The sequence below is a fragment of the Scomber scombrus genome, chromosome 20 (assembly GCF_963691925.1).
Source record: "Scomber scombrus chromosome 20, fScoSco1.1, whole genome shotgun sequence".
Classification (NCBI taxonomy): Eukaryota; Metazoa; Chordata; class Actinopteri; order Scombriformes; family Scombridae; genus Scomber; species Scomber scombrus.
The window spans coordinates 5,885,790-5,898,217 of NC_084989.1; the positions used below are offsets into that span (position 1 = coordinate 5,885,790).

The 12,428-nt window shown below is 43.4% G+C and overlaps 1 protein-coding gene across 4 annotated transcripts in view; it reads left to right on the plus strand.

The window, feature by feature from the left end:
* mpp7a (MAGUK p55 scaffold protein 7a) overlaps window positions 1-12,428 on the plus strand; it is a 135,442-nt gene that overhangs the window by 102,259 nt on the left and 20,755 nt on the right. For all 4 annotated transcript variants that reach the window (XM_062441539.1, XM_062441538.1, XM_062441540.1 and 1 more), the window contains one exon: window positions 10,908-11,078. In XM_062441539.1, coding sequence (XP_062297523.1) covers window positions 10,908-11,078 — 171 coding nt within the window. The remainder of the gene's footprint in view (window positions 1-10,907; window positions 11,079-12,428) is intronic.

The window sequence follows — 12,428 nt, forward strand, 5'->3', positions numbered from 1 at the left end:
CGTGGTTACAGTAAAAGCCACGCAGCTCCAAAAACCAGGTGGAATCCAAAAAAGGCCCACACTGCATGTAAAAAGCAAAAGTTACCAACCATTTTACGCCTATCTAAAGGGTTGTCCAAAAATTGCTCCGGCTCCTAACTGTAAAATCCAACAAACAACCAATCAGTGTCACCATCCTGCAGGTTAGCCAAACATATTTGGAAGAGAAACCGTAACAGTCTGCTGCAAACATCCATCACAGTTTACAGGCCAACTTTCTTATCCAATGAGGGATTATTACCAACAATTTGAGTGTGCGTTCTTTTGGTTTTAATTTCAAATAAACTGGTTTAAATAATCTAATCTAAACCGTTAGCTTGTTTACAACCACTCTGGTTGTCAGACTTCTCTTGTTTCTCTCCTCTTTAGACTTAGTTGAGATGTTGTCATGTTTCCAAGCCTTACAAATCTCATTGATGATTACAACGTGTCAGCCAGAACCACGAAAATAAATCGAAATAAACAGGAATTATCCGTCCGCTCATCTTTCTCTGTTTGCCATCCATCCTTTCCATTCATTCCAGCGCTACCCTCATCTCACCCTATCTGTCATCCTCTGTGGTGAATCTTTGGTATGTGGGCGACATGTGATATACCCCTAAGCGTGCGTCCCTTACCAGGAGAGGAGTCGGCCATGAAGTATTCAGTCAGGCTGGTTAGCCGACTGTTGGTAGACTGGTTGACTGCATGCTGAGAATGTCTGAGAAAGTCTGCGGCCGCAATCCGGGCGGCCATGGCTCCCTATGCTCTCTAAATGATAGGCTTGGCTGCCACCATAGCTGCAGGTCTGGCCATCCACATACAGTATTCTCACATCAGAGGCATGACTTCAGCTGACTCTCACTGCTCTCAAAATGTTTCTTTGGCCAGGCGAGTGAAATGCACTGTGAGAAAGGCAAAGGGTACACATCCGTCTTTTAAGCGTTCTCAGATAGGTCCAGTCCCGTCAATTTACATTCTACAGCGTTATCACATGGTGTTTTGTTAGACTAGGAATGTCGATGTACAAGGCTAGAGTATGAGGCCATTAAGCAATGCAGACCATTCCTGTAGCAGATAGGCACCAGATGAAAGCCTTCCACAGTGTATTAATGGCAGCACTTGGAAGGGTTTTAGATACCTTTATCATTCTCATATTATCCTTGTTGTTTCCTCTTTCATGTTCCCCCTCTGTCTTTCCCATGCAATTACCTCTCATCCTTCCCAAAATGTGGTTTAGGTGCTGGTTCAACTTAAAATGTCACGTTAAAAATGGGAGGAGGGCAACATCAGTAGGAACATTGCCGTGAACACTAACATGTGAAACAAGATGTCAGATAAAGGCAGACACGTTTGGCTCCACACTTCAAAACAATTACCGCTCTCAGGTCTGACGTTTTTCTAGCATGAAACAACCTTTGCAGTGATCGGTCCTGACTGCTGTTTTGGCTAGTCATTAGCTCCGGCCGTGACGTAACACCTCCCCGAGCTGAAGTGCGCTCTGGGAAATGAACATGGCGCTGTAAGGCAAGCTCCATACTGCGGTGGATGCTGTTCTTTATGTTTTTATTTAACCTTGTTTGGCCAAAATGGGAAGACGTGACGAGGGAGGAAGCATCTGTAAGTGCCTCCAAATGTTCCTGGTATCCTAAACCAAACATACACACATACACAAAACCTGCCCCAGCTACCATTTTTTCATCTTATAGGGTGGTACTTTTAAACATCTGGATCCATTTCAAAATGTAGCTCAAATGAAAAATAATGCTTCAATATATAACACACTCCTGTCACTTTAATATTTTGGTCTGAACCAATTTTTCGTAGCCCCTTTGAGGCTATTGAATCTGAATATCTTTCTCTCTGTAAAGTCACAGAGGATGCACCACAGACATGTACCACAGACTGTGTGTCGCTAGGTAACAATGTCTATAAATGTTCTATCAAAATAGAAGCAGTAGAAACATTTAGTATTAAATTAATAGAGCGTGAACATTCCTTCTCCAAAGTGGAAATAGCAGTTTGACAGAAAGAAAAAATCTTAACTCAAGGTGTAGTTACTGATTTTTTTTCTGCTTTCAACTGCATCTCATCTTCACTATAAGATTGAATTTTGCTTAATTGTCATAGAGATAGTTCCGCTGTCATCGTCTGACATATGGTAAGTATGGAACTTTGGTCAGCTGATAAATGGGTACATGGGATCAATCAAAACCTTGTACTCTATCTGCTGCTGAAGACAGTAAGATGCAGTTGAAAGGTTTTTAAAAAGCTAGTAGGTGGACCTTACTAAGTGCAGTCTTTTTTCTTTTTCTTTTTTTCAAACCAATAGTAATTTTACTTGTATAGACAATAGTAATACGAGTAGAGTGTGGTAGTGGAGCTGAGCACTTTTCACAAACATTGCAAAATTAAATAGAATGTCAGTTTTGTGTAAAAAATGACTCAGCTCACAACTTGAATTGTCCTAATATTGTGTACTAGTGTACCATATACGTAAAGTAACACTATAGCATATATTATTTAAACTAGGGTTTAATTTTGGATGTTCTATATGATTTTAACTCTTTTTTTGTCATGTGTTTGTCTTTTCTTTTGCTTTTCTAAGATGATGTGGCTATAGAGTTTGGTAGGTGTCTTCTTATTGTTTCATCTCTTCTCTCCACATCCTTTTTGTTAATACAGCATTTTCTCTAACTTTGACTCACTTCCATTCCTTGCTTCTTCCGCTGCTTCTCACAGCTGTGGATATTGAAGGTACTGCTTGTTTGACATCTCCCATCGGATAGGCCTTTACGGTCTCTTACTGATAGTGATGCAACACACAAACTGCACAACCATTTATGACTGGTTCCCCTTCATGATATTTGTGTGTAAAGGAAGGTCTACCTCTCACCTCTGCTCTCCATCCTTCCTGTTTTCATCTGGCCTTTCTTTTCACGTCAAAGCTAATCAGTCTTAAAGGGGAACTTCAGATGTCATTGTGAATTTGTCCTCTAAAAACTGCGGAGAATTAGCAGATTATTGGCTCTTGCGTTGTCTAAAGCTTCATATTTCACCATCTAACTCGTCATTTTCATTAGAGTGGACGTCGTCTAGAGAATCATCCTTTCACATGAACACTTCATGTAATCTTACGTCTGCCAAATGTACTCATAATACTGAAATTTTAATGGACTTCCAAAGAACATCCAAAGCAATGGCCAAAGATGTAGTGTAGTGTAAACTTACATTGAGTGTATGTTCAGAGAAAATGTAAGAACGAAGCCTTTTTCTTCTTTCTACATCAGTACCACTACATCAATGGCTATGATTTTTGGACAAAGTCAAATGTAATGAACTGATTCTCCATTAACATAAATAACACCCAAAATAAATTGTCCCCTTTACTGTATATGTATATTTTATGTGTCCTTTTACATTTAGCTTCATCTTTCCAGTATGTGCTTTAGAGGATTAGGTGCCTGTGCTGTCATGTCTGACTTTTCTCTTTTAACATGATTTTGTGCCTCTCTTCTGGCTTTTTCCTTTCTTTCTCTTCTCATCACCAGAGGACGCTGACTATAGTAGCGGATTCCACCTAGGTGAGAGATGTTGTCTTCTTCTCCTCCTTCTTCCCTCCTAACTCCTGACCTGACTGGTCCATCAATGCATTAACTGTGAAGACAGTTGTCAAGACTGTGTTAGACGTGTGACCCCCTCCATTTATCCTTCCTCGACCTTTAACCCTTCCTTTATAGACCAGCTGTTAATAGTCTGTTCTTTTGTGCACTGAGAAATAGTTACTTGTTTTTTATAACATGCATATATTTTTTAAAGCCCAGAGTAAATTTGGTGCAACTGATTCAACTTCGATTCCCATGTTAAAAAAAACACAAGAGTAATTCTGTAGTGGCACACTAGCCTACAGCGTGCTATTTCTGCTCCCTTGCTGACAGCATGAGTATATTGGCAGATCATGTGATGGATTTGCAGAATGTAGTAGTTATCCTGTTCTGACTCTGCTGTGGGTCTGAAGAAATCTATGAGAATGGATCTGGATGGATTTGGGTTAAAAGGACGGCTTGTTTTCCATGCTTTGTTCTAGAGGTCCGGCCGAGTGCCGGCTTTGTTGATGTGGTCCCGGTCAGACTTAATGACAATTACCGTGGCCCGCTTTGGTTCTGCAAGCCTTTCCAGAGAGCTGCTTCCAATTCCCTGTCTTGTACAGAAAATGTTCCCCCATCATGTTTTTATTACCACTGTCATTTTCCCGACAAATCATAAGGTATCGTCCCTCGGCAGGACCACAAGCCGTCCGAACTGGCTCGTACACAACTCCTCTCTATGTCCATCTCTTTCTCTTTCTCTCTCTCTCTCTCCCCTTCTGTCTATATTCAGATGTCAAGGTTAAGAGGTAAACTGGCCTCAGAACTTTCCTTGCACACTACACCATTTAGACTCCAGATTTCACAGGATATCCAGTGCACACAAGTTTATAAATACTAAGTTTGAGCCATGTCTGCCAAGCTCAATCAGGGTCACTTCCCAGTGCCGAACTATGCCAAACACCAGTCCGTTTTTCCACTCCTCTCTGTCCCCTTCAGGCTTGCCCTTACTGTCACCCTGCCTCCTCCATGAGGTCAATGACCTCAGCCTCTCCTTTTCCTCCTCGGTACCCAAACAACATCCAGCACTCTAGCGGGTTAGCAGAATTTCTTGACTCCAGCAGCCCAGAACGAGGTTTAACTGAAATGAGAGAACCTCAGGAGGAGGAGAGAAAAAAATTGTGAGTTATAATAACATCTTCTCTATGAGAGTACTTGCTGCATGGCTTTTCAGCCTGTTGGATGTGGTTGTATGATTTAGAGTTGGCCCGTCCTTAACAGTTTGAAATCCTAGAACTTACAGATGCTTTTGCAATGCTACTGAGGTTGCATGGGGGAAATAAAGGAGGCGGTGGGAGGGGGGTAGGCTGTTGTTGTCCTTAGTTTTTGGTTTGTTTTCTCTTCATGCCTCTCTCAGTGATGCAACGTCTGTAACGGCCATTGCCAAAAGCGATCCTCGAGCACTACTCGGGGGCGAGCAGATTCATGTGCCTAGAGATGCTGCTTGATTTTCGAGCCAGCAGACCAGAGAATGAAGCTCAGCAAAGGAGGAGGAAAACTGCGTCCCATGGTACCTTCCCATCAGGCCTTTCTAGAAAGCACTGCTCGGAGACTTTAGTTTGTTTCCAACAAAGAGTGGGCTTGACACCCAGTGTGCATTTCAAGAAGATGCACTCAGGGATTATATGTTTTTCCTGCTTATCCGTTAGTGCTCTTAGCCAGACATTCTATACACCTGCACTGTTATATGGATGTCAAGGCACAGCGACATTTCACATCTCTATCATAATGCCCAAAAACTTCAAAAGTCACACTCTGAACAAGGAACAATGGATGGATGGTGGGCAAGCATGAAGCTCCAAATCAGTCAAAGCTGAACAAATGGGGGCTGGGATATCCATCAGCTCCTCACAATCCAATTACGTCCAAGTCATGGAAAAGAGTGGAGAAGTGTAAACTGAAATGAAAAAAAAAATGCTCCAGTTCCAAAATAAGACGAGTTCATCAGGTTGAAGGTTCAATAGGTGCGAATGTGCAGGATCCAATACACTGGGATAAGTGTGTTTTTCCCCCCAGTCTGAGTCCAAACAGAGAGGAACATCACCTCATAACATCACCTCATAAGATTACAGTGATATGCATTTAATGGTTATCCAGCGTTTGGATAAAATCAGAGTAAGGTATATGCACTGGCTTGACAGGTGTGCTTTTATCAGCTTTAGCAACCAACCGTTCCAGTTGTTAAAAGAGTTGGAAAAGAGACATGGAATTTCCTTCACCGCGGCTTTGTTGTAGAGCATCTTCTCTGTCTGAACGTCAGGCTGATGAGACAAACAGGAAAGCAGGCATTTAGCCTCAGCGCTCTTGGCACTTAGAAACCCCTTTTGGCATGTTGATAGCAGCTTCAAGGACTCTAGTAGAAGCAGAGGTACTTCTGTGTGCGTGTGTGAATGTCTTTTTTTTTTTTTTTTTTTGCCAACACATAAGGCATCAGGCATCGTTTTAAGACGAGACATTCCTGAGCCCAAAGAGCTGTGGGATAAGATGGAGGGGAAAAACAAATAGCCCCCGACACAAATGGACCTCTAGCAGCCAAAGGTCTAGAGCACTATTCCACTGTATAAGCCTGTAACAATTGGGTTTGGTACCACTTTCCAAATACTTAGTGCGGGGGCTGTGGAAACTACTCCTAGAATGTGTTTTCCCCTGATATTACTCTAATGAGTTCACCACCCTGGACTGTTACACGTACATATTTCAAATGTCACACCAACAAACTTTCTATTTCGCTTCCGTCGTGTTCGGTCAGGAGAAGAGTGACGTCCGTCAGTTCGGCCGAAGTCAAACTGACAGTTGCTTGTTAACATCTCTAAAGTCCAACGGTCGGGTCACATACTATACGTGTACACTGTTGAGATCTTGTCCCAGAAACAGTTGGACGCCTCATGCAATCAAATATCCTAACATCAGCCACGGAGCACACTTTATGACTGAACTATAACCATTTTCACAGATGCCCGTTAGCATTTGTAGGAGAGAGATGGGAGTATTTGAAGGACACACACTTGTCTGTCTGGATATGTCCGCTTCCTTCTCTTTCACTTGCTATCGTTTCCACCATCCTCCTCTCTCCTCTCCTCTTCTGATGCCTCTCACGATTGCTTTTCCGATTCCCCTCCTCCCCCAGTTCTCTCCTGTCCTCTCCTGATTACTCTCCTCTCCTGATTCCTCTCCTTTCCCGATTCCTATCCTCCTTCTTCCCTCTCGAATCCTGCAGCTGCATTTTACAGTCCATGATGTTGACCCACAGTGACACCGCTCAACATCTGTCTTCACAGTAATGTCAAAACTCCAGAAATCCAGGCATATTTGGCCACGAAAGTCTAGCATGTTTCCCTGTATTATGCAAGAAAAGAAAATTGGTGATAAATCAAGCAGAGCAGTTCTTCCCGTCTACCGCAGCCTTTTGTATTTTTGTCATTATGAGCAGCAACGTTCTTTCTTTTTATTCACTATTGGGGTAATAATGGCTGACAGTGTGGAAAGCGTACTCCTCCTTCGCTAGTTGCCTACCATGCGCCTTCCTCATCCCTTCCAACCGAGCCAGTAATGGGCACGCATAATGAGGCCGAGAGAGCCGGTAATGCTTCCCACATTTGGTGCCCACGAACGGGACTAAGTGTTACAGCGTTAAACCACAGCGCGCGGCATCGAGCCGAGAGCGCACCGCTCACTTAATCCGCAGCTGCCATGCCTGGTTAATTCCATAGATGTCATCTCCATTAGTCTGGAGGAGAGAAGGCCCCCCCGTGGCAGAGCCAGGATGGCACTGGAGCTGTCAGCAAGGTCTCTTGTCGTTAGGCCCCTTAAGACGTCTGCCCTCACTGCACTGGGGCTTTGCAACAGGTGGTTTCACTATGAGCCTTTTCCTCTCAGCTTCACTGTACTTTTTTCTCTATCTGTCTCTTTACACAAAATGAAGTTTGATTGGAGGGAAAATGGCAGTCTTTTTTTTCTTCTTCTTCTTCTTCTTCTCCGTGTTGTCATCTCGCTGATCGCCTACGCGTGACGTCTGGAAGACCTGGTGCTTGTATTGTTCTCAGGCTTCTCCCCTTTCAGACACGCATTGGCAAATGCACGACTTGAGCCTTTTCGAGTCATCTGTTATTTTTTATGAGCATTTGTCTTATTGCACTGTGTCTTTTTCTTTTTTCTTCCTTTTACAGTTGTAGCCATTTCTTTTACAGGTGTGGAGTAGTAGCATTTCACAGGATGTTAGTGTCCGAGTGGGCAGTTTTGTATTCACAGTTTGCAGAGGCCTCCGGGCGCTTTCTTTACGCACATGCTGAATTTCCTACGTGGCTGTAAGATATTATCACACTGGAAAATGGGCTTGCAGGACTGCTGGCGACTTCCAAGCAATTGTGTGTTCATGTCTTTGTGTGTGTGTGTGTGTGTGTGTGTGTGTGTGTGTGTGTGTGTGTGTGTGTGTGTGTGTGTGTGTGTGTGTGTGTGTGTGTGTGTGTGTGTGTGTGTGTGTGTGTGTGTGTGTGTGTGTGTGTGTGTGTGTGCGCAGTCACTGCTTGTGTTTACACCGCGTTAAATATGCTCATCTTTTTTTCCTCAACTTTTTTTTTCATGTTTCTGTTTTACTGAAAAAAAAAAGGCTTTGAATTGAAGTGTTTGTGTGAAAAGCAGAGCAAGTGAAACAGTGTGCGCATGCGTACAGGCAAGTTTTCAGTTGGAGCTCTGGCAATTACCCAGTCACGGCCTGGTGCACACCATTAGGAGGTGCGTGTGCGTGTGTGTGTGTGTGTGTGTGTGTGTGTGTGGGTGGGGAACCTAAGCAAGGAAACTTTAACTCCATACACCAAGACACACAACTCTCTTCTGCAGAAAAACACACCAGTACACTGCTTCTCTGCTCAGCTCTCATTCCAGGCAAATTCAAAGCAGAGCTATTGTCAACCAATTTGATTTGACCTGTCACACCATTAAAAAGAGGTACTGGATCTCGGTGCTGCACATATCATACATTCCTTCTCTAACAGTAATCCTTATACTTGGGTCATCCTGTGACAAACATCTTGGTTTTCCAACATAGCCGATGCATTTTATGACAAACAGGCAGCCTTGCTTTGTTTCAGCAGAGCCCTGAATCCCTTTTTAATTCTGGATCCATTTAATATCCATCCCGTCTGTCGTTCTCCATCAGCACTGAAGGTTAGGGATGGTACCGCTCACCACTGCATGAGGCTTTAATTTATTTACCCTCAGGCAGCGCTCGGGGAGGAAAAGAAGAGAATTCCCTCCACTATTTGGATTGAGCTGTCTAGGAGGGTTTAAGTGAATTTGAGGGGCATTGTGTTACTTAGGGCCCCCCCTCAGCTGAGAGATGGCGCTTTGTATTATCTGTTGTGGCTTGTAATCAAACCCTGTGCACCTGTCTACCCCTGAGCTAACGAGATGGCAGCTTGTCAAACTCCAATACCAATAGAATGAATGACTTTTATAGTATTAGTTAAAGCCCAGTTAGCCAGTCGTGTGTTTGCATTGGGGATATATGACAGACCAAGTTGGGGTTTTTGGGGTTGAATCTTTTGAACATGAGCTGCTCACTTTCAATAGGATATCATGAGCACTATACTGTTAATGTTTATTGTAATGATGTCAAACCTTGTGGACATTAGTTGCAGTATGATGTCTCCACAGGAGAGAAATGCAGATGAGCGGTTGATGTTTTCCACTGTGCGGCGGAGGTAATACTCCCTCGGTGCGGGGTGGGGGCGGCGGAGGAGAGGGTGCTGAATGAGTAGATTAACCACAGGAGAAATGGCACAGACAACGAAAGCCACAACTTGCCCACAGTGGAACAAAGTCTGCCCTAAATGTTCAGTGTAACACTATATTCAGTACACTGGCACGTGTGGACAGTCGTATACACGGGCTCATGAGAAAACATTATTATTATTCTGCTCCAGTGACTTACAGTGTGTTTCATTTGTAACTCAGCATAGGTCCACTGCTCCATCCCTTATTAAGGGACTGTTTTTGGAAAAGAACAAGCTGAGAAGAATGCAGATTCTTTTCTCTTTGCTGCATGTCTGCACAGCCACACAGTTATTTGAAAATGTTGTGGAAAATATTAAAGGGGTGTGTGTATCAGGGATTGTTTCAACTCCCAATTTTTTCTTCTCAGTCCATAATTTTCATGCTGCTTTAATCTTACGTGGGCATCTTGCATCATACTTTTGAGTTCATTAATTATTGATTAAAAACTGAAATAATGAGAGAGAAGGATGGAAACAACCCACGACCGTACACAGAAATAGGATAGTTGACGTCCTGGCTTCTGGAGATTTACCTCTTTTTTAGGTTTAACCAACATCTGCCATGAATATGAAACCGTGGTCCTCAAATTAGGGGGAAAATTTTCCTTTTGATACTGTCGTAGATCATCAGATCAAGGCGTGCGTACTCTCGGATTGGTATGTTAAGAAGCCTTTGTAGCGGCAATCCAAGGACATGGTGCACACCATAAACCAATCAGCGACCAATACATACAGGACAAGGCAGCTAGAGAGCCACAAAACACTAAATGACACACACATAGACAGGCGTTGCACAGACAGACCTCACTAATATCTGAAATTGCAACCTAAATGAATTGCAGATCCACAGCCTGACAGTTAACAAAGTAGCACTAAACTTATTATATTATATTGAAAGAATATCATGTTTCCTTCGCTTCTCATCATAAACTCTCAGCAGAAATCTGGCTTCAGAAGTCACCAGACTCCAGAAGTACCAGAGAAAACATCCAGTAGTGTTTTGTGTAGCTTTTCCGCAAATGTAAAACCCCCTTCAAAACCTCACCACAGTCTTCAAGAGTTGCCTGTATGCACCAGAGAAGAAAATTAATTCCCATTATATGTCACCAGGGGAAAATCTGAATCAAGCGTTTGAGTGCAATATTAAGGAGAAACTGTTTGGCCGCGTGCTGCGCTGTCATTCTTTCACCTACAGCAAAGATAGCTGTCATAAAACTGAGCTGCACAATACAGTATGAGGTATTGGACATCAAGCTGTGGAAGTGTTTGCCAAGACACTGAAATGACCATAAATCCAAGCGCACAGCTGCGGGTCTATGCGTACATACAGTTGCGTTGGGATTTCAACACACTCATCGACACACGCACTGACACATAGATTTTTTTTGTGTTCTCGTATCTCGTAGATTAATGCATTTCTTTCTTTTCTGTCTCCTCTCTTTTCCTATATTGTTTCATCTTGACCCTGCAGCGGGGTTCAGGAGAAGCTTCCGTCTCAGCAGGAGAGACAAGAAGACCAACAAGTCCATGTACGAGTGCAAGAAGAGCGAGATGTACGACATGGCCGACGTGCCCACCTACGAGGAGGTCACCACCTACCGCAGGCTGAGCGGAGCTAAACAAAGGCTGGTGATCTTAGTGGGTGAGTAGTGAGCTGGACCCCTAAAACACTTTATCAAAAATATGACACTCTGATATCACTGCTTACCTCACACATTGCATTGTTTTTTGAGTGGAGCGGTGTTAAACTTGGCACTGCAGACGCCATAGATTTTAATGAAAATCCTCTCCTCTCTTTATAATGACACATACATCTCACAGAAAACGACTGTGACTCAGAGTTTTTGCAGCTCCAGATGTCCCAGGTGGCCCGGCCTCGGCCTCCCACGACCCCCAGCTAGACTTTTAGCACCCGGTGGAATCGACAGAGCAGACCTCATTTTAATCAGTCGTATTTAATACTTTCATTTACGACGCCTCCCTCTCAGTGTCCTCTCTCTGTGTTTTTTCAATACAACGGAATTGTTAACACTTGCCTCGAGGAGCGGGTGTTACAAAGCCCCCATCCAAAAAAAGAGCTTCGACAACGCGCCAAGTTCTTGAGATGAATTTAGCGGTTTCTCATTCTGTATTTGTGGTCGGAGGACGAAAACGTTGCCAGTGGAACAATATTCGAAGCCAGGTGCAACAGTAAAGACTTAAATCTTTCTGGGGACCAACTGTACCATCAGTGAGCCTCGAAGCCTCCTCCACATTTTCCTTTTTAGGTTTGTTACTCGTAACAAAAAATGACAAGAATGTCCCAGACACAGATGGAACAAAACATTCCCAAAAAGTTTTTTTTTTCAGTGCGATTTCCTTCCAATCGATTTCCATTCATCAAGGCGGGAGATGCACTGAAGGAATGAGAGCCGGAGTCTGTTCCAGTCTTCATCTTCTATTACAGATGTCCCAACAGCAATTTTTAAACATTTGCAGGTTAATTTAGGAATGAACACCACTGGCAATGAGGGTACACTCTTTTTCTTTTCTCTTTTTTTTCAAAATCTCACGCATGCTCTCTCCACAGTTCACTCCCAGCCTGATTGACTAGGCCTTGGCTCACTTAAAAAACACCACACAGAGCATGGACTTCATCAGACGTGTTGCTAATTAGCGAGCCCATTTTGCTGCCAGCTTGTCACAGCCCTTACGCAGAGGATGCAGAGCCTCTCCCGCCCGTCACGCTAATGTAAATATTTTCAATTAACTTCCATAATTTGGAGGACAACCTATGGACAATTTCACACGTAACGAAGCAGAGGGGCCAAGGAAAGATCTGCTTTATGTTTCTCTACCTTTGCCTCTGCTTCCTCCTCTCCCCGGAGCCTCTTGATTTTTCTTATTAGGAATCGTTTCTCTCGAACTCCTCTCACTCAGGGGTTGAGACACTTTATTCCTTTAATGTACGACTTGAGGAAATTGCTTTTTAACTATAGCATTTGCCCTTTTG